Source organism: Dermacentor silvarum, chromosome 10 (genome assembly GCF_013339745.2).
Source record: "Dermacentor silvarum isolate Dsil-2018 chromosome 10, BIME_Dsil_1.4, whole genome shotgun sequence".
Classification (NCBI taxonomy): Eukaryota; Metazoa; Arthropoda; class Arachnida; order Ixodida; family Ixodidae; genus Dermacentor; species Dermacentor silvarum.
The window spans coordinates 121,403,082-121,426,297 of NC_051163.1; the positions used below are offsets into that span (position 1 = coordinate 121,403,082).

The window sequence follows — 23,216 nt, forward strand, 5'->3', positions numbered from 1 at the left end:
GCCAACGAGAAAATTATTTGTGCACTAAAGATTTTTCCAATCACCGACAAGCAGCGCAGTCACACTTGCCTGTGTTGTTGGCATCTCCGCAGGGGTATCAGCTGGGATGGCAAAGGTGGTCTCTGCTACGGCGACGGGTGACCCATGCAAGGCCACTGCGTCGGCAGTCGCAGGGGGAGCATATGGGATGGCAAAGGTGGTCTCGGCTACGGGAACGGGTGATCCATTCAAGGCCACTGCGTCGGCAGCTGGAGATTCTCTGGCAACAACAAACGACTCCCCAAGCGCTGGCAATGGCTCGGGTGGAGTGCCTGGGCAAATACAACAGCACTTTGAGTCACTCTGGGCCAAAAAAAAAAAAAAAACAGACATAAAAGGTATTTCAATCTTGCCTTAAAGTTTATTGTTTCAGGCAATACAATTGTACTCCCCACGAGCCAAAACAAAGGGGGATAAAGTCTATCGACTTAAACCCCTTAAACTTCGTAAAGTAGAGGCACTTGCCTCCTCCGCCTTCACTCCTCCTTGTTTCTTTTTCGCGCTCCTTCCTAGACCGTGGCGCCGCCTACACCGGCTGAGCATAGCAGACGACCTTTCGCAGAGCGAATGCACGCATAGCAATGCGATGCGCTTGAAGCGTTCTAGCTCAGAGTAACTTCGTGTATAGCATGGGATTTCTATACGGAGAGTTTATATATATATAGATATACACATGCACTTGTTTATCTTTCACGGGTGACCGCTTTTCACGGGCTAACAGATGTTAAATGTTTTCGCTCGGCGCAAGACGCGCCTGCATGTATAGGCAGTTTGTCGAACGTTATCGATGCTTCTATCCATTGTCTCTTGTCACCGACGCTTATGTAATCCGATCGTATGAGCGACACGAACTGTCTAGTGCTTTCTGGAAGACACGCGGGCACCAGGGATTACTCTGGAACCTTCTATGGCTCATATAAAAAAGCCGAAGTGTTTCGCCGCAGATCAGATTTTGTTGATCGCCGACTGTGTTCACCGCTATCGTTGTGCTTCGAGTGAAACTTGCTTTTGTGGGCACAGGTTCGCCCAATAAAAAGTCCGTTTCGTCATTCACAGTTTTGCGACTGTTTTCTTCACCGCAACTACTACGTGACAATACTATATACAAATTCAGTGACGGCAGATTCTTTTTCCTGTTTTGATAACTATTTTTTTAAGTATCTATACGAGCACTAACGCCGTACCATGACGATTCCGAATGTATTGCGTGCACTACATTCGCCAAGGGTGTGTCGCAAGATCTTGTTGCAAATGGTTGTAAATAACACGTTTACGATCGAATGCCAACATCCTGGCCTCCAGCAAACCATCAGTAACCTAAATAATCCGCTCCGTCCTTGCCACTTGAATTTGCGGCGTGTATAAGCTACGGCGCTCAAGGGCTGGCGGAGGGCACGGACGCACCAGCCTTAGTGTCCTACAGCAAGTGCATCTCAGAGACGTAGTGGCCGCACAAACTAATAGTTGAACGAACAAGCAAGTGAACGACTAAACGAACGAGCAAATGACTAAATGAACGACGACTAAACCAGCCAGTGAACGAGCGGACGACCGCATGTTTTCTTTGCGAGTGCTCCACCCCCGCATCATAACCTTCAGGCACTTTAAAGCTCACGCGAATTAGCACGTTGTGGGAATCGTGGGGTCCCATGACTGCTGCACACGCGGCGAACGTCGCGTCGGGCGCATGCGAGCCAGCAATGTTGGGGAGAGGGGAAGCTTTCCTTCTGCGAGCGGCGCACGGGAATCGCAAGCGCTATCAGCACCACCGGGTGGGTCATGTGAGATCCTGCTGACATCACCGGGGTCTCTTTGGTCCCCAGCAAACGGCGATAGCGGAAGTCTCCGCAGCTGCTCTCGTATTCCCGCACGAGGTTAGTCAACCACATTCTTGCAGCGGCCGCCCGTATTCCCCAGTTGGTAAGTCGGAAGCCCTTCTTTACCTAGTGCATTATTCTCTTCGAGGGAATCCTCAGCGATGTCAACTATAGCTAGCTGGCCTGCTCGAAGTGTTAGTTGCAGTTATAATAAATGCTTTCCGAGTGTACACGTGGTTGTCGTCTATTGTTTCCTCGAGCTTGTACCGGAACGTGGTTGATGGGCCAGGCATGCGCCAACCGTGGGACTCTGTGTGTCGAGGCAGAGAGCCATTGGCATCCCCCCCCTTATCCCGACAACATACGTCTCAAAGACCTATGATGCTGTCGTTCAGCGACGAACGCACCCCGTAACTCAGTTTCAGGAGAGCACGCACGCTTTTCATTGGTGCCTTTGTACTGCAAATCCACCAGGCGGCCACCAGCGACGAACAAGAACAAAAGAGGCAAACAAAGCTATTCGCTAGTAAGTAATCACAAAAGGCAGAGTTGCTTTCCTAAAAAGAGTTTTCATGCTCGAGCCTCAAATGTCAAAAAGATTGAGCTGAATGACACGTTTTCACATGCAGATTTGCGTGCCCGCGAATTCAAGCCTGTTGGCGTACAAGACAATTAAGCTTCTTGCCTTTGCTGAAACTATTTTGGCATGCGAAGGCGCAGCAGGTCATGGTGATGGAAAATGCCGTGAAACGACGTCGCACTTGCCGCAAAACTTAGTTCAAGGCGGTCACAAACCAGAACAACAAGGAAGAGCGACGGTGCCAACATGTGTTCCTCACCAGTCAGTAGACGATTCTCAGGCGAAAATGGCGATGGAGCGTGATCATAAACAAACGCAGCCAGCACCTGGCGGCGCAACGGCCCACGTGATGCCATTAGGCCAATACCAACACGACGTCGGCCTCGGACACAGCGTGCGAGTAGGAGGGGGCATTCTTCAAAGCGTATCGCTACTTTTACATTGAGGGGCTTCATATCAACTGGGTCCTCATCACGGTGGTAGAATAGGAGAGGTGGCCAAACGAGTGCCACAAGCGCGTCACCACACCTCTCGAGTTTCTACAGCGGTCGCCTGGGGGCAACAGGGTTTTAATGGGCTCAAAGATGTGCATCACAAGCTTTCAATGTGCTGTAAAAGGTCGATTATTATCGCAAATTTTGGGGGCTTTAAGACATTTGTGTTTTTAATAGCTTGTAGAGGCTGTCTGCCGGCCTTGCCCACAAATATGAGGGTATCAGGTTCTATGGACCTTAAACATTTCTGATCGGCTCCGTTAACCTCGACAAGACTGACACAGAGCTTTCATAGCAAGGGGCGCGTGTGTATTTTTCTGGAAGTGTGAAAATTCTTACCGGCGAGTGCACAGCGTAAAAAAATATTTGGCTTTCATGCCATTGTGAGTAGCATTGGGCTTAATTTATCATCGTCTAGCTGTAACTAAATTTCACTGTTGTGCGGTCACCACTTTTTAATTGCTGTTCAGCTCCCTTCAGGCGCCTGAACAGCGCCTGCGCCAGTAGTGTCAGATGGTGAATGCAAACGGGCACGCGCCTACGAAATGCTGGAAACTGCAAATGACGGGAGTAGACGCCGTTCTGTCTAAACAGAGCGGCGCCGCTGTACCTTCGTGTTCACGGCTGACCTTGGCCTGTCACTATGAACAACGAACAGAAATGGCGTGAAGCACGCGCAGTAAGTGAAGCCGCGGTGACTGTTGTAGATGCGGCGCAGTGGAATTCACTTGAGATGCACATTGCAGACATAATGCGCACATGCTGAAGCTTCTACAAGGCATACCTAAACGTGCTGCATGCGTAAAACTGCGCAATAAGTCCACTTCAAGCGACGGCAACTATTCAATGGTATTGAAGACCTCCCTGGTGTAGGGCACTATGGCACGAAGCTCTTTCTCAAAAGTCGGAGACGTAAAAATAGTATGAAAGCTCGCAACGCAAGCCGGCTACGTACTTTCAAGTCAAGGTGGCGCAGAAAGTGTCGATGAACTTTGATATTTATATCCGCCGGTCCTCCCAGTGATTTATTCTTTTCAGTGGCATGCTTGTAAACTAACGATTTCTGAACCCAACATGCTTCATTAACAATATATATATATATAACACATACATATCTACATACACACAGGAACATGTTTTGTTTTCCATTCAATGATAAATGCACACTTTGTCAAGAGTGAGGGAATGGCATTTATAAAAGCATGGTCTTTCCGAATGAAATAGCTTGGCAGGTAGTACAGCGCTGCTCCTGTGCGTGTGCGTGTATCTGCATTCTCATCTTTTCGCAATGTTTAAACTCTCACAAAGAAAGGAACCAAAGGAAAGAAGGCAGCTGCTCACTGTCCAGGCTGCCGTCTGGTTTCGCATCGCCGGCTTGGTGGGAGGAGCTGTCGGCCTCGCAGTCTGAAGCCTGGACGTATGTTTCGTTGTTCGCGGCCGGAGCATCGTCGGCCGCTATGTTGGTTGCACCCTCCCCAGCCTGACAGAGTTCGAGTGCTTCATCATGGGTCACCAGGTCCGGGCTCGAAGGCACGTCTGCCGAACCACCGGGCAACAGACCAGGGACGAGTGTCCCAGGACCGGCCACTTTGCACTCAGTTGTCGGGATATCTGTAGGACATGGCAACGTGCAAGGAGACGTGGCTTGGATGGCGCACACTTCGAGCCCTGCTCCGCCTGCTGTGTCAACGGTGAAACTTGCCCCAAATGCAGGGGTGCTCGGGGACAACACCAGTGGCGTGCTTGTTCCCAAGGAAATGGCTCCCAGATGCTCTTCCGCAAAGTTCAGCAGGCTTCCGGCCCTGGAATTTCAGGAATAATGCATAGACGTCAGACTCTGGAGTTTTGCAAGACGCGTAGCGCCACCTGCCGGTGCGAAGAGGTAATAATTGAGTAGTGCAAAGTCCGACTCCCTTGCTAAGTTGCCTAAGCAGCTAGCGAGTGTGAAACAACGATTTAACTTAATTTTGGTTCATATTGCGCATGTTTTGTGCATTTAACACCCAGAAAGAGAGCTATGAATTTCTGCGCTAGTCAGACGCGCCGCTGAACTGCCATAAAGCCATAAAGTTCTTGTTGGCTCACTCGTCAGAACGATGGCGACGACGGTAACCGCGACAGCCCCGCGCGCTACGAAGAAACGCCGCAATCGACGCTACGGTTGGGCTGTAAATTGACATGAACGTGAAGGTCTGAATAATAACGTTCAGTTTTACCGATTTCCATCGCAGTCGTATGAAGGAGAAAGGCGAGAGTGCTGGATACGGGCTGCTCAACGTGTTGGGTAAGCGAGTTACTAGCATTCTTCACAACACAGCCGCTCAAAGTGTTGTTTTAAGCATCTGCTAAAAATTCAAGGGTACTGAGCCGTGCTGTAGCTCCCGCGAGATAGAAAAATGTGGCGCGCAGGCACTGTAGGAGCTTTACTTTCGTTATGTTCACACGCTGTTTGCTGCCTTGGAAGACGTTTTCTGTTTGCTGCCCGAAAAAGGCTATGGAAGAATTTATTGTCTGTAAATAATTACGACATTAAACATTACGATAAAATGCCTAATTCTTTGAGGGTCGAATATTTTTGCCAAATGCGACCCCCCAGGGTCGATTTTTTTAATTGCTGATTTAAATTCTTCGAAAGAACCCATTTTGAAAAAAATGGGCGTAATTTTTTTAGAATGACCGTAAAATGACGTAAATTGTTTGTGTTGTAAAATACACATTCATGAATAAGATAAGCGCACTGAAAAATGGTTGTGTGCACGTCCGGAAACCGAAACAAGTGAGAAAGAAGCCTTCGTCTTATCGCCAACAAGGTGCAATAAAGCTTTATGTGGTCTCCAAAAAAAGGGATACGTAAAAAACGGCAGCATCGTTTGTGTATATACACGCCTGCCCGGGAACAGATGTAATCGCGCCGCATTGAGCGATAAACAATCGAGTAACAAGCGGTCACCCTTTGAGAGATTTGAAACCAGATAGCCATCAGTTTAGCGCGTGCAACAACTAGCAAATGCTAACACGTGTTCAAACGAATAAATGCCAAAATATTGTTCGCGACCACTTTTAGGTTTGTTTTGCCTTCGGTTGTACCCCGCAAAAGCGGACACACACGTATCTCCATTTGCAGTAAGTACAAACAGAAGACAACCGTGAAGAGAACATTCGAAGATGCGCGATAACACGCTCGAACACACAGGAAGCGAGAGCTGTAGCGAGAATGCAACTGAAAAGGCGAAGGTCGCCAGGGCCATTCACCCCTGATAAAGCGAGCTTTGTACCACTAACCGTAAGCTACATAGTAACTGAATTAATCATATATGTACTTCATCGCTTTGACATTATGTATGTACCCAAATTTAACACATTTAGGCGCTAGAGAACGGACGTCGGAGTGCTTGCCTCGAACTCGATGTCGTACGATGCTCGCTATACTTGAGAGTTGCAGCGCACCGAAATAAGCAGGCTGAAACTTCTTTTACTTCTTTTACATTGTACACGTGCTTCGCTCTGCTGAGCTTCCTCCCTTTCCGAAGCGTGGATGGGCGGAAGAAGCTTTCCAGGTCCTTCATTGTTGTAAAACCGTGCCTCAACACAACCGAAACAGGGGGCTCCATTGTGGCCTATGCAGCTTCGCTTGCAGACAGCTCTTTTTACACTACTCAGTTTGCGCCAAGGCTGCGATGGGGGCGCTGGTGGCAGGTTTTTCCGCAGCGCCACCTGGGCAGAGTCTGAAGTCTATTGCACCCTTCTCGTCATAATTATTATGTATTGGAATGTCAGCAGACAGGAAGGGAACCAGACGAAACTGAGGAAGAAACAGAAAAAGGAACAGGAAGGGTGCTGGACAGACAACCAACCTTTTTTTTTTTTTTTTTTTCGTGAAAACAACACCCTGCAACAACAAACGGAGTATGCGTGGTAGCATTGCAAATCACTTCGACGTAATCCCTCTTACCACACACAATGGCGCAATCCCACACTTGTCGAGACCAAATATGTAGATATGAAAGGCTTTTATTATCTTACTTTCCTGTTGAGCCTTACCACTACGTAATGTCATGATGCACCAAACTGCCCAACATGTCACTCTTATGAACTCGTCATAACTATAAATAAACACTCCAACCATAAGTGGGTTGCACACTGCGACGGGTGACCGTGCCGCTGGAATATTATATTGCAGATTGTTCCGTTACCTGGACGATTAATGCAAAAGCACAAGGTCCCTCACCCATGGCCACAAGCTTACAGGTGCAACCAACAAGTTGATGGACACAGCACAAAGCCTTCTCTAGATTTAAAGAAATTCTGGGGTTTCAGGTGCCAAAACCACAATCTGATTATGAGTAGGATGGAGCTCCCGATTACTTTTGACCACCTGGCATTCTTCTTGCGAGTATTTGAATTTCCAAACAGCTGTTTTGAATATTCCACTCTTCAATAATTGCTTTAAAAAAACAAGTTATTAGACTTTTCGAAGTACAATGACCGATTTTTATGTTTAGCTTCACTGCAACAGAGTTGTGTTATGCAATGAAGCATATCTGCTGTACAGTAAAGCATACCAAGAGTGGAAAAAGGCACTGTAACGGGGCATGCTGTTCCTTATGCACGTGTGCACGCGCAGTCCTCAGTTACAGTGAGAACACCGAGACGTCTAACCAGAGTAAAAGCATTAGTATGAATCTTGTTTACGCTTCCTCTTGTGATGGCAGTAACCTACATTTTTAATTTGTGCATTTACTTACAAGTTCTCATTACGAGACACTAAAGTGAAACCTGTAACTCAGTTTCGACTCATAAAGCTGTTTTTTTTTTTCAGAACTATTGTTAATTTCGTGGTAATATGTGCATTATTAGAGCAGAAAACGAAGATGACAGTTCCATTTTTTAATTTTGCGCCGAAACCCTAGCGCTGGTATGTCAGTGGGCCTCTTCGATTATCAGTCCACGACAGTACCGGACTGATTGGGACTGCTGTCCTGCATTCCATTTTCTCGAAGAGCTTCGGAAGCTCCACCCACCAGTCCGAGAGCAGCCAGAATGGCGTTCGTTTTTCATGGACTGTGTGTACTAGTACGAAAAGCATATAGTACGCTCGCTACCGACAGCACTACCCACTACGCCCCACGCAGTGTAAAACAAATATGTGAAGATGCTTATTGCAATAGGTTTGGCAGTGACAGCCGTGAATGAGGCATCCGACGCGGGAGGAGATTTGCTGGTACCGGAATAATAAACTGAGTGCACGCTGGCGTTTTCACATGAGACGAGCGGGCAAGTATTGCGGTGAAGGTGCCGTGCGGGGCGGTTATGTTCTCGAATGGCGCGCCTCAACCCCCCCCTTTGGCATCTAACAGCCGGATAATGTATGTATCATTATCCCGAGACGGGATAATGATACACATTTATTAAATAAGTTGCATCAAGAATCATTTGACCCGTTCTGTTACTCAAATAATGAGATCAGACTTTTCTTATCGACAATGTCTAAATGATAAGTATCAGGCATAACATCTATTATGTGATGTCATAAACTATATTGTTGAATTTATATTATTACTCCAGTTGTGTTAGGGAAGTTTAATTTTTTTTCTGTATTCTGACATGTGTTTATGCTTCTGTTTTCTTTTTATTCCAAAAACAAATATATGTTCTATGCTATGTGCAATGTAATCAGATGTATATCTTCTATGTACGCTGTCGTGCCAAAATAAGGGGGCAGGGACCTCAGTCAAGCCGTACTCACGGCTTTTAGTCCCGCCTCCTCCTCTCTCAAAAGGAAATAAAGCTTGATTTGATTTGATTTTGATTTGATCATATAATCGCAGTTTGGCGATGTACTGAACTTTAGTGCCCAAAAATCATGTTTTCTGGCAACGTACAAACCGGTAAAAAATAAGCGTAACTCTATTGGGTCACTTTTTCTTTGTTCTCGATCGCGAATGTTGGCACCGGGAAATCAATGAGATTCTACTGCATATTCCCATATTTGGGCTGTTGCAGCTCAGTAAAGGTTCTTGAAACCTGCCAAGTTTAGTCTTTGGCTCTTCTAGAATAAAATGCAGTCTACCTTTACCAATAAAAGTAACTATATGCCCATGCGGATGCTGTCAAAATTCACGACATCTTTCCGAGGGAACTTTAAAGGAGTCCTGAACCACCCGTGAGGCTTGGCCAAAAAAAAAACAGTCCACAGGTAGCATACACTGCTGTGAACATTTCAGCCAAATTTTGCAGTTGTGTGCAGCGCGTGGAGCTCGCAAGCAGAGCACAAAGTCACGTTCTCTTTTCAACAGAAGCGTGGTCCTCATTCTTTTTGGGATGCTTTATTACGTAATATAGCAGATTCCCATATGCAGCTGCTATTGGCCAATAGATTACATCAATCAAGAAGGATGTTTGAATCAGTGCACTTCTTCCTACCGTTACTGTGTATATTTATTGACGCCATTTAATAAACAGGCTCAAGTAAGCGAAAACCTGCCTTTTGAATTTCGATACGAATTTTGTACTCCGGTACGAAGCTGACTATTGTCTGCTCACGTTCGGCCGCGGCCGCACGCGTAGGTGTCGTCTGCATGTCAGTGTCATAGCCATCGGGTGTCGCCACTTTCGACAAGTTCGGAACACTCACCTAGCTTCGAAACATAAGGTCAGACCACATGCATGCGCATATAATTCGCTTTGTATTCAGCTAATGATTGAGCAAAATGCGCAAGTTGGATGAGGCCACTATTTATTGGTCGAGTTGGTGCAGGAAAAAGCCAGTCTGCAACACATAGCATGGCCAGACTGGAGCATATAAGCGTGAGCGTGCACTCAAGCTTTGTCGTGCAAGACACAAACGCTGCGCATACGCAGCACAGTTTCATGTAGCTGCAGTCTGCTGCATAGCGCAGATACCTCAGGCGCCGTGATACATATATGTATATATATATATATATACATACATACATACATACATAAACACAAAGACGACAAACAAATGTTTAACAGGTACGTGGATTTCAAAGACGGTGACATGCACCAAAAAACATATCTATGCCCAACACAGGCCAAGAAAGGCAAGGTCTTCAGCCACAGATCTCGCAATAAATGATCTACCTCTTTTTGGTGATAATCCTATTCATGCAGTGCTCACGCATTTCAGTAACCAAAAATTGAAGTCGGTTACGCAGAAGTGAAAATTGAAGCAAAACTTGTCGCTACAGTGGCTGCCAAGCACCAACTGCTTTTCGATAATAAAAATAAGTTAAACGTTTGGACTTGTTTTTGTATCGTCTCTTGTCTCCGTCCACTCGTTTGTGCACAAAAGCCTACTGTCACGATTTAGTTTTCTCCATTTAGTATATATAAAGTCACCCAAGGACATCAGCGAACAGGGAGGCGTAAGGGTCACTCACGAGGTGTCGCCGTGCTCGGGAGCCTCCTCTTCCTGAAACAGCTTGCGGCGAAGCGCGCCACTCGTATCGAGCTCAGGGCTCTGCAGGGTGAAGTTAACGAGAGTGATTTGGCGCGTGTCGACCAGCGGCGTAGTGGCCAGCTCCTCCAAATTCTGCACAATGCGCTGGGCCTCGCGCAACACCATCGAGCTGCTCATGGGCGGAGACTCGGGTGTGGCCAGCATGTTGCCGGAGGTGCACGTGAGAAGCCAGGTGCCTCCTGCAATGAGAATACCGGGCACTAGAAGCTAAACACACAACTGGAACAATTCAACAAGAGGAAGGCTGCAGTAGCGAGTTCGGCTGGACTGGCCAGTACAGGTGCAAACTAAAGTACCTGGAACATGGGAGCTGTGGCCGAACTGCATTTCAACACCCTTTGGCGGCCTCAAGGCTGCTGGAGGGCACTCCGATTGAACTTCTACAATCGCCAGCAAGCGTGCATGCGTGATCGAATTTCTTGCTCTTGCTGCTCCTTTAAGCCACTAGAGGGCACTGCGATGCAGTTTGGCCCCTATGGCTTGCCTTTCTGGATATCAAGGGAGCCTATGACAGTGTAATCCAAAAGGATTTGTGGGACATACTGGGCACTCTAGAGGTGGAAGATGGAGTAAGAAATCTTTTAAAAGATATCTATAAAAGTAACAAGGTGCTTATAAAATGGGAAAACAAGGTATCTGGGCCTATAGAGATACAGCAGGGGCTTAGGCAGGGGTGCCCTCTGTCACCTCTGTTGTTCATGCTGTATTTACAAGGATTAGAGAAAAAATTAGAGAGGAGCGGACTTGGCTTCAACCTTTCCTATTTCAAGCAAGGAGAATGGATTAAACAGTCATTACCAGGACTGATGTATGCGGATGACATTGTACTTATGGCTGACAGCAAGGAAGACTTGCAGAGATTAATGGATATCTGTGGTAAAGAGGGAGATAGCTTAGGTTTGAAGTTTAGTAAAGAAAAATAGGCAGTCATGACTTTTAATGATAATCAGGGCAGCGAGCATAGGATACAGGAGGTTACGCTGGAGGTGGTGGATGAGTACAAATATCTTGGAGTGTGGATAAACAATGGGGCTGAGTACCTAACGGAACATGAAAAATATGTGACGGCCAAAGGTAGCAGAAATGCAGCTGTGATGAAAAATAGGGCACTGTGGAATTACAATAGGTACGAAGTGGTGAGAGGGATTTGGAAAGGGGTGATGGTCCCTAGTTTGACTTTCGGCAATGCGGTCCTGTGCATGAGATCAGAGGTTCGAGCAAGGTTGGAAGTTAAGCAGCGAGGGGTAGGTAGACTGGCTCTGGAGCACACGGAAGTACACCAAATCAGGGGGTACAGGGTGACATGGGATGGACGTCATTCGAGGGCAGGGAAGCCAGCAGCAAGATAGAATTTGAGGAGCGATTGAGAGAAATGGCAGAAAAGCGGTGGGCAAGGAGAGTTTTCAGTTATTTGTACATGAGGAATATTGATACAAAATGGAGGAAGCTGACCAGAAAATTTTCAATCAAATATTTGGACTGCAGGAGGGGTGCAAACCAGGAAACAGCGGTTAAGAAAAAGGTTAAGGAAACAGAGAGGGGTCTGTGGAAAACAGGGATGCAGACGAAATCAGCACTGGGAACATACCGAACTTTCAAGCAAGAAATTGCCAAAGACAATATCTACGATAATTCTAGGGGAAGCTCTTTGTTGTTTGAAGCCAGGACGGGAGTATTGCGGACTAAGATGTATCGAGTCAAGTACCAAGGTACCGTTGTGCTGTGCGTGTGGAGAAGAGGAAACGGCTGAACACCTCATACTTTTCTGTAAAGGGCTTAACCCTACAGTGCAAGGCAACGGGGCTGATTTTTTCAAAGCATTGGGGTTTAGGGACAGCGAAGGCAAAATAGACTTTAAGCGGGTAGAAATAACCAAACAGAGGTTATCTGATTGGTGGATAAAATCAAGGCAGGGGTGAAATTTCACCCACCACAAAGTACAAAATATGTTAATAGTCATGGCTAGGTGGCGTATGCCACCGCCCAGTTTAAAGGGTTCAGCCTCATCCATCCATCCATCCATCCATCCATCCATCCATCCATCCAGCCACAGCTCCCATGTTCCAGTTACTTTTGTTTCCACCTGTACATTACTGAACTTCAAGGAAACACTTTGAAGTTCATTGATGGTCATTGGAGAGGCAGTAAACGCAGCGCTTACTAACAAAGAATTTTTATTGCATGTCAACGTAAATGCATACTGGAAGTACATTAAATGCAAGGGAACAAACAAAGGTCACTGTTAACAGTGCTATCACTACACCATAGTGAAATCATGTACCCATCTAACTCGTGACATGGCACAGTTAACGGTAATATCTTATGTTCCTGTTCCTTTGTTACCTTGTCCTGGATATACTTCAGACATACACTAACGTCAACACGCAATAAAAATTGTTCATTAGTCAGTGCTGCATCGCAAATCAACAAGCTCCGTGCATACACAGATCATGTGCCGACGACTACATATGCAAAATGTCAAACTGCTGCACAATGCTAAAGTACCTAGCTTAAATTTCAAACGAAAGACCGTGCACTCCCTCTTAAAGGAACACCACTTGTCAGAGAATCAATATAAATGCCTCAATGTAACATGATATGCCCGCAATGTCCTTTTAACATCACAAAGCAAAACATTGCCTATTGCAGAAACTGTAGTGGAGGGCTCTGGATTACCCTTGACCAACTGGGTTCCTTTAACATGCACCCAGCACGAGTTTATCATTTACACAGCAGGTCACTAACCAATGTCAAAAAACAATAAGAACTGATGTTTTTGAGTCTGTACAGATTCCTCATTTACAAGGTACCAAACTTCAGGGATCAAACGAAACGTCTAACTGTTTTTTTGACATTGGTCAGCAAATGCTTTTACCCAACCAGATGGCGATCCGTTGAACTATTGATTACACGAGTTTTTGTTGCATTTCCTCTTAACTGAAATGCACCTATCTGACCTGGCTATTTAATCCATGAACTTGTGCTTGGCACAAGTTGTACGTGGCAAAAGAAAAAAAAATTTTTTTCCAGCACAGCCGTGCAATGCGAAATTGTAATAATGTAAACGCTGGTCAAACAGGCACACAGAGGCAATACCACTTGATTTCAGCCTTTATGCCTAGGCTGCCAAGAAATAAAACATGTTAGCGGCGCCTCTGGTCCTTAAACTTCTGCCCTAGACTGTACCTTCCGATATTTCATACTCTTTAAGATACTCTTCAAGATACTTAAAACGAAGTTGGCTGGTTACAGATGCTGGAATGCGTTGCCCCGACACTTGATTCGAAGCTTCTACCGGCATTTTAGGAACTCACCGCACGCCAATTTTGTTAAATATAAATCAGTGCACAAAAAGCAGGCGTGCAACCTTATGATGGATGCATGGGACCGAATTGCCATGGTTGGATTGTAGATGAGGCAGCAAACTTTGCTATACAGTCGATTTGCTCCCCCCTAAATGAAACACGGCAACTAAGTCAAGCACCACGACAGGAACTTTCCTTCCACAACTTGCCAGTGGACAACACTGAAAAGTGTAGCAGCACAACTACACTCCTAATTTGAGTGAGACAGGTACTTAGGTATGACATCGGTATTGAAGTACTCCTCCCTTCAGCTTTATTTTTTTTTCTTCAATCACAACGCTGCTGTGCCATAGGGCAGCTTTCAGTGTAGGCAGTGATATCTTCAAAAAGAGGGAACGCAGTCCAACGCAAATTTACAAAAGCAGCTTTATCGAGGGCGAGCAAATGATATTGTAAATTTGGCCCTTCGTTTTGCAAGTGCTGCAATAATGTCGGCATTCTTTTGTTTGTGCAGTGTCTTGTATTTTGAAAGAGTCTTAAACACAACGAAATACATTTTCAAGTATTTCGTACTCTATTGGGGTAATTCTGGAATACGAGTATCTAGTACATTTGAATGTCTTATAACATGCCTGCAAACAATTACGGTTGAGCGGTTTTTGATGACGCGTTTGGTGCAAAAACCTCGGGAAGAACACAGTGAAAGGCCCCCTACATACGAGAAAACGAGCCCGCAAGGCAGCCTCTCAGCAACAGCGCTAGACGACCGTGTGTGCCAACGTGACGTGAACCCGGGCTGTTTAAGAACACCACGCCCTACAACGGGCGGGCGTCCCTTCAAGCGTGCGAGTCACAGCAGCTGATTAACTCCACCTCTAAGGTCCAGTCTAGAGCTGCAGAGTGCACGACAGAAATGCTGTTCTTGCACTCGAGCAGCGCTGTTTCAATTCGAGGCATGCGCTTATCCGCTTGACCAATGGCTTGACGATCATCGTACCTACAGATGCTGCCCAAGCTAGCTGGCACAGGTACTAGCGTTTGCAGCGCGGTTGTACGCGATTAGTTTACCTAAATCCTTCCAGCACTGCCATACACGGCATTCCCGCTAGTGCCACAAAAATAAAATCTGGCGTATACTGCTGAGCTTTCCTTTCAACTTCTTCGCCAGTTGCAACAAGCAGTACGCCGAGCTACTCGCATCTTTCTACATAAAGATTTCCACATGACAAATGAGAACTTCGCGAGGCCTACGTACGCCGAGCTTTGAACTATTCGCGTTGGACAGAGAAAGGCCTATGACCAGATATTCGGGACACCCGAAGCGGGCAGAAAAATGGTACTAAAATATTTGCAACCGAGCTAAGCAGTCGCCGCCGAACGGCTCAGTTCCGCTCGTCTTCATGCCCTGTTCTTCTACTCTGTACGAAAAGGAAAATCGGATGATTCATTGGGCCATATTTTGTTTACTTTCTTGCAGTGTTACCACAGAATACCTACAACACGAAGCAACATAAACCACACGTTTTAGCCTTACGTGCCGAGAACAACCAAGGTAGCTCGACCATTCCGAATCTTGCGCGGTGGCAGGTGTCAAAAAAAAATCACTGCGGGGATTGACAGTCCACACTTACACGTTTTGCGAATGCTGCTTAGTGCTTGAAGCTCCACTGACGTCGGTGACAACACGGGAACGCTTACGGACAGCGCCTCGTACCGTTGTAGCCGTTGTCGAGATACGTCGCGCGCTTTCAAATGCTCAATATACGCGCTTCACGCGGTCCTCGCGTCAGAAGTAATTGCTGATGATGATGGATAGTAATAATCTTCGACTTAATTTTGCTCTTTAGAATGGGCGGGCTCGTAGGCAAGGAACGAACAAAATCCTACACAAACTTCAGTTTCATTGGGATAACGTATCATAGCCTTTGAGATTAAATGGTGCGCACTCTGTCTGCCGTTAAATCTCGGAGGCAATGTACGTCCCTGTCGGCGCGGCGTCAACACTCCCTATCATCATCAGTAATTATCTTGTCACTAGACTACTACTAGAGTGTACTAGACAATGTTCTAGTACACTCTACTACTACAATGACGACTACGCGGAGCGCGTGTATTTCGGAGCGGAGCATTTAGAAGTTTCAATAACGGCATTGAGAAATTTCTCTTTGACAACGGTGTGAGAAGCTTTCCATAAACGTATTGCCTCGGGACATCGCCTCCTCTAGAAAGGCGATGCTCGGGATGATTGAGGACACGCTGTGGTTACTGTGGTGTCACATAAAGCCCCTCCATCCACGCGCCACCGCCATGGAGGGGCTTTAGTGTCACAGTCGTCGGGTGGCTTCAAAACTACTGAACGTGTAAGCAAGTGTGGACTGTCATTATGTGCAGTGCTTTTCACACCGACCACTGTATTAGCGCGAGATTTCGAGCGGTCAAGCTGGCTAGCTTGGTTGTCCTTGTCACGCAAGGCTGTGATTTATGTCGCTCTAGATTTTACTACTGTTGTAACAGTGGAAGAAAGTGAACAAAATATGGCCCTCTAAATTCTGAGTTTCGGCTAACTTAATGAAGACAAAAGAAACTGGGTTGTTTGGCGGTGACCGCTTAGCTCGACTGAAGTAGCGCGACAGCTAAGGGCCCCGTATGGTATGGTATGGTAAAACTTTATTATTGTCCGTCGGAACGTGTCGCTGAAAATCCGGCGTCGGCGTAAGCATCGGCGTCTGGCGGAAATAATCATGCCGAACCACATCATCCCGAACCTCCCCTACAGGGCAGGCCCTTGGCGTGGCGCAAGGCGTTAGTGAACAAAAATTTAATTTCTCGAAGTAAAATTCGTCACAAAAATTGTAAAGTACGACTTAACCACAACCTACAAGCGTGATAGCGTCAGATTGTAATTTGAGTATACGAGAAAAAAAAAGCCTGATAAGCAACCAGGGATCTTTGAATGCTATCGCGTCCCACTCTTAAAAGCGAAGCTTAAACATCCTCAAACTTTTTTACTATTTTTCGGCCCGCTAGCCACCTCTGGTCTCCGCCAGCTCTGTCTAACGAAACTGGTTTAAAGCTGGTGCATGCAGGCCTCAAGAGGTTAACTCACTCACCCCTTTGTGTAAGCAACTCCCCCATTTTTTTTTTTTTTTTCATTTTTTTTTTTTTTTTTAGTCACGGAACAAGCTTTGATTTCAGTACATGGACCGTGACAAGCAGAACGGACGCGTCAGTTGAGCTCTGTGGTTTGACAATAAGAATTCATGCATCCTCTGACTGTGTCGTTCTTCCGAGCACGACTGAGGTTGCGAGCATTAGATACCCAGCTGAGATAGGCTGCATTCTAATGTAATGAACACTCGTGTACCGTGTTTAGCGTGCTACAGGAACCTGGTTGGTAGAAAGTGAGCCCACATGTTTCTTTGTCACGTTATAGGGCTCCATTGCAAGTTTCGGTTATCCACTGGAAATTTTCAAATTGGTTCATTATTAGAGTAGACTGAAAATGAAAATTGAAACATTGTGTCAGCATGCCCCCAGCAGGCAAGTTTCCTACCAACATAGACACTCTCTTCGTTTTCCATACTACAGCTAAGATCACATTTATGTCACGGGCCTGCCTCTAGCCATATTGTAGGTACCTGCCTGACAAAAACATGGGCCAATCTGAAAGGCAGTACTGTCTAGCACGCTGTCTCAAAGCACTAGCTGTCGCAAAGGAAGAATGCAAGAAAATGGCACGTGAAACTTGCGTTGGAGGTTTCAAAGCGTGACTTAGGCACAAGAGAAGAAGCGTGGGTTGCTGTCCTGGAAGACAAAATCTCAATCCCACCGTTGGTCACACATATCTTTATTGCATATATAAATATATATATAGGCGTACTTTACCCGCTTGAGTAATGGAAAACTCTAGGTGTGTTTAGCGTACATGAGCGAGTCGCAGCTTGTGCGAAATCGCAAGTTTGCAAGAGATACTTCATAAATGAGTGCGCAAGGTCGCCTGTGACATATGCACGCGCAGTTGTTTAGACATCAACCACGCATCATAGCATGCCAATGCACATTTTGACAATTACCCGTAGCTAAATTCAATTTTCTTTTGCTTCCAGTGGCATTCAAGTTCCATTTCTGCGTTGGATGAGCTACTATAGTCCTGTGCCATAATAGGGGACGTTGCAGGCAGTGCTTCTTACGTAGAGGCATTTGTGTGACCTCAACTGATTCTCAGTGCATTATGCAGCATCTGAAGTAATTGGCCACCACACCACTGGTCAAACCTGAGTTTGCCAGGACGCGAGCTACGGACCACTATACAATCACCGCTGTTGTCGAGTTCCAGACAAGCAGCACGGCTTGATCCCATGCTGCTTCTGGTTCCCTCTGGCGTTCGCACAGAACACAAGTACCACCTAGTTGTTTAGGTGCTGTCACCAACCGCTGCAGAATTTGCCAACCTGCTTTCTGTACCACCTCCCACCACTCTGTACAGTGATCTCAAGGCTCCACTGCTTGAGCACACAACATCGCGCTCGAGTTGTGCCCTGAACTTTGGCCTGAACCACGTGTTCCATTGGGTTTTCCTCGTCGCTGGCATTTTGCTGTGCTCTCATTGGCGCTGACTTCCTGAACCACCATGGACTGCTGGTCGACGTGAAACACCAACGCCTGCTAGACACTGCTACGTTGCTGTCTGCTCATGGTGCCTGGCCCACCTATAGTCGCCCCAATCACAACAGTTGCTGGTAATTCCTTTTCTTGCCTCCTTCAAAAGTTCCCGAACCTCAAGGACCACCTGGCTAGACAAAACCCATGCAACATGATGTTTGTCATCACATCCTAACTGGTCCACCTGTTTTTGCTCACCCAAGACGACTCGCCCAGGACAAACTCAAAATTGCCCAAGCAGAATTTTAACACATGTTGGAACTTGGAATCGCACGACTATCATCCAGTAGCTGGGCGTCTCCGTTCCACCTGGTCACCAAGAAATCAGGTGACTGGAGGCCGTGCGGCAACTACCAATCCCTGAACGCAAAAACCATTCCCAATCGGTACTTACTGCCTAACATCCAAGATTTCACGTGCACGTCGTGCATCCTTTGTGCACGTCGACATCGTCGGCCCGCTACCCCCATGCCAAGGCTATCATTATCTTCTGACATGTCTACAGCTACGGTCACCGCAGCTGCTTTTGTTTCGAGTTGAGTATCCCGATATGGCTGTCCAATAAAAACTGTCACTGATCGAGGCCGCCAATTCGAATCATCCCTTTTTGCAGGGCTCCTTCAACTTCTCGGAACAGCACGCTGACGAACTGCCTCGTACCATCCCCAAACAAATGGCCTCATCAAGAGATTTCATCGCTATCTCAAGGCAGCACTCACATTGCACAGCTGCCCTAACAAGTGGGTTGAAAGACTTCTGCTCATGCTTTTCGGAATTCGATCTGCCTTCAAAGAGGACCTCTCCTGCGCCACTGCACAACTTGTTTACGGCACTTCACGTCGCCTGCCAGCCGACTTCTTCGAAGAAAACAACCTCACCTCCTCTCTAACAACCGCAAGTACGTTGACCAGCTGCGCGATGTCTTCTGAAACCTCCGTCCATAGCCTACACGCTTGAACAAACACCGTGCAGTGTACATAACTTCAGAATTACAGACAGCCACACGTTTTTGTGTGGTACGGCCCTGTGCGCGGCTCGCTTCAGCCTCACTACCTCGGGCCATTCCCTGTTTTGGAACGTTTCTCTTCTAACTTCGTCATCAACGTAAATGGGACACGACATACCATTGCACTTAAGCGACTAATTAAGCCAGCATTCAGCAAAGCACCCGCACTGGACATGCGGACTCCGCCTTGCAAATGCATTTTTCGTCGCATTCACTGGGCTGCCACTTGTACATTGTAAAGCATCCACCGAGTCAGCTTCCTTTCTAATGGGGGAGCAGTATGTGGCGTAGCGGCCGTATCGACCGTTTCGCATTCTTTCAAACATTGCGTTCTTGTGTTGCCCAAAACATTGTCCTTTCATTATAAAACAGTTTTACAAAATGCTTTTATCTTTCCCAATCCTTAGCCCCGAGGTAAAAATGCACAAGTTATAGCATTTTGGGGAAATGTTTCACAAAAATCGGTCACCGAATGAAACCTGGAATGGCCCCCATTCGAGATGTGAACCCACCCCATGAGAAGCCGAGTGCTAGGCCAGGGAACACCGCTACCCATTAGAAAAAAACGGTGAGTTTTCGGTGGCACCAGCATTTGAACTCAGTACCTCCTGCACACGAGGCAGGTGCTCTACCGCTACGTCTCCTCGGTGGGCGCGATCTGCACCACGTGCACTAGCACTCATAAACACACTATTATGGCCTGACCTTCTTGCGATATATACTTGTTTAAAGGCGATTACTGACAAGAAACTATCCACCAGGAATGTTCTGGGAATTTACGAAATGACTTACTTCTGAAACTTTAAGACCTCGAGTTAACAAAATTAGGCACTTAACGGAGTTTTTCGCTGCAATTGCAACTTCATTGTATCGAAGTCCAACTGTATATATAAGCAGCATCGTTAAACCTAGCCTGAATGCTCGACACCGTCAACAAATCTTGTTCTGTGTCATCACTCACACGAGGGTCAATGACACCAAGTCCAACATTCCTAGACTAAATTTAGCTTTAAATTATGGGGTTTTACGTGCCAAAACCAGTTCTGATTATGAGGCACGCCGTAGTGGGGGACTCCGGAAATTTAGACCACCTGGGGTTCTTTAACGTGCACCTAAATCTAAGTAAACGGGTGTTTTCGCATTTCGCCCCCATCGAAATGCGGCCTGCCGTGGCCGGGATTCGATCCCGCGACCTCGTGCTCAGCAGCCCAACACCATAGCCACTGAGCAACCACGGCGGGTAAATTTAGCTTTAAGGGGACATGTGGGCCTTTGACCAAAGATTTTTTAAAATCTTTATTCTTTGAGGTGTAGCACTGGAAACTCATATGTAAATGTAATTCTTTGTGCTTATTTCAAATATGAGGTCCATTTTTGTTTATCTCCTTTCGTTCCAATTTTATGCTAGTGTCCTTTAAATATTTTCTGCACAGATTTGCAAAATATCTGATGCTTATATTTCTCAAAATGGGGTATCAATGACTTTTGTATGATTCAAGGAATGCCGTAAGACTAACCTTATTGCTCTATCTCGCCTAGAACATGAGTTGTGTGGCTTTGAAGTTGAAACTCGAAGGAGTGTTTTTCTGGTGCTTAACTTTGAAGTCTCGCAACTCGCGTTCTAGTTAAGGCAGAGCAATAAGGCTGGTCTTACGGCACTCCTTGAATCATACAGAAGCCATAGATACCCTACCCTATTTTGAGAAATCTAAGCATAAGATATTTTGCAAACCTAGCAAAAAATTATTTCAAGGAAGCTCATATAAAATTAGAACCAGGGGAGATAACCAAAAATGGACTAGACATTCAACATAAGCACGCATAGGTACAACTTTTCAGCACCATATCTTGAAAAGTAAAAATTTTTTTTCTAAAACCCACTTCTCCCCTTAACTTAACATGTTCACTGTAACATGGCCACTGATGGTCGTGGCAGCCATTCCCCAGTTCGGGTGTGCAGTGCTTTCCTGCAGTGCACAATTAACTGACAGCTGTGCTAGAAATCAACAGAGTGGAAAAATTTTTGTTGCTTTTTACTTGATGCATCGTGGTGCCATCTCTTTGCACCTTGAGAAAGTTTTAAAGGAGCAAAACTATCTGGTGACTCGCCAGTGGGTCACGACACACCAAAGAAATATGACAAGTGATCACCCATGTTGATAGAAGTGCTTCCCTTGTTCCGTCATACATGCACTGGCCTGTTTGGGCAATACAGGGGCACATTGCTTAATATCTTGCTGAAAATGTTCGATAAAAAATTTAGGGCTTACCTCTGCACTGCTCCTCCTCAAATTTTGCAGAAAGATCACATTTTGGAGTCTGTCAGTGTAACACTTGGCACAGTTAATTACCTGGTTTTTAACAAAAAAAATGCAGCAGATCCAACGAATTGGAATCTACATACTAGTACAGCGAAGCTTTGTGCGAGTGCATAAAGGGTACAATCATGCATACACACACACATATAAGTGCGGGCACACACAAATTATACCGAGTCTTTCTTAAGCGGAGTTGCTGACTAGCAACCACCATTACACGGCCAGCGCCACCGCTGCCGTGAATGCACGGAGGCGAGCGCCATCTGGTGGTGGTGCAAGGAACCCAGCGGCGCGCCTGCTCCACTGTGATTGGTTGGCCTATTCAGCAAGAGAACAGCTGGGCCGCAGCCACGGTCATGAAACCCGGTAGGTTTGCAAAGAAAAGCTTTGCTTTTAAAATGCAAAGATGACTTCGTTTATGAGCATGCAAGTTGCTGCAGCGATGGTGCGAGCGTAAACTCTTGTGCCGCCATGGCAACAGCTTGCGTACTCATCAACGAAGGCAACTTCGCATCTTTTTTTCTTAAGAACCAGGCCTAACTGTGCCTAGTCTTACACTCAGGATGTAGACTCCAAACACAAACTTTAGCAAGAACACTGCAGCGGTAAGCGCGAAATATGCACATCCCTGTATACTACACACTCCCGCAAGGGGAATTCTGTACACCGCACAGGCAACATACGACCTAGCATGTTGCAGCAAGCTGGAGTACAACTACGTTTCTAAGTCAATTACCTCAACGCACTCAATACTCGCCAGAAATGTCTTGGAGGATAAGCATCCCACCCTTTTTTTTCTACACCCTGGAGAGTGGGACTGCGCCACTGCAAGAACTCCTTGCTATACAGCTCTACTGCTGGTGGCCCACAGAAGACACATCAACGGGTCTGGACGAGTGGCAATGCGACTGGGAAAGTAGCTGGACTCCGAAAGCGATGACTCGAAACACGAGTTATTCAAAAGTAATTTTCTCTATTTTGTATGTGTCTCCCTTTCTGCACGTGTTTTTCTGAACTGTGCGCAGCCAAAATGCAAGCTGTAGCAAATAGCTAGCCCACCTCTCTGCCTTAAAAGCTTGGCTTCAACTCTGCAATTTGTCAGATTGTTCATCTCGCAGAAAATGAGAAGATATGAGCAATTTAGCACTGTGCAATGCCATGATGTGTATCAAAAGCACTGGTGAAAATATTTTAAGATGCATTGCACTTCTGATTGGGCCAGTTCTGCAAAGTTGCATATATGTGCAAGGTTTTTTGGGGGGGGGGGTTTTCCGTCATTTGGGTATTACATATATAGAACAGCTATTATTTTTGTAGGCAGAGGGGTATAGTTACGTCAATAATGGAATGAAATATGTAGTCTTATTAGTGTTCAGGGACATAAGCCAAGTAGCACACCAGTCTTAAATATCAATGAAATCATCCAGAAGGAAGAAACATCAGTAAAGTTATTGAAAGGGTGGTAAGGAACCCAAGCATCAGCAAAAATAAGGATTTTAGCGGTTACAGAAA

At 46.2% G+C, this 23,216-nt stretch overlaps 1 protein-coding gene across 1 annotated transcript in view; it reads right to left on the reverse strand.

Annotated features, from left to right (window-relative positions):
- Positions 1 to 15,491, reverse strand: part of LOC119466545 (proteoglycan 4-like) — a 54,397-nt gene extending 38,906 nt beyond the window's left edge. Inside the window, exons 1-4 of the mRNA XM_049657124.1 lie at positions 15,350 to 15,491; positions 10,334 to 10,592; positions 4,272 to 4,732; positions 70 to 311 (exon numbers count right to left, since the gene is read on the reverse strand). Of these exons, the coding sequence (XP_049513081.1) occupies positions 70 to 311; positions 4,272 to 4,732; positions 10,334 to 10,557 (927 nt within the window). The 5' untranslated portion in view covers positions 10,558 to 10,592; positions 15,350 to 15,491. The remainder of the gene's footprint in view (positions 1 to 69; positions 312 to 4,271; positions 4,733 to 10,333; positions 10,593 to 15,349) is intronic.
- Positions 15,492 to 23,216: the final 7,725 nt, after the last annotated feature.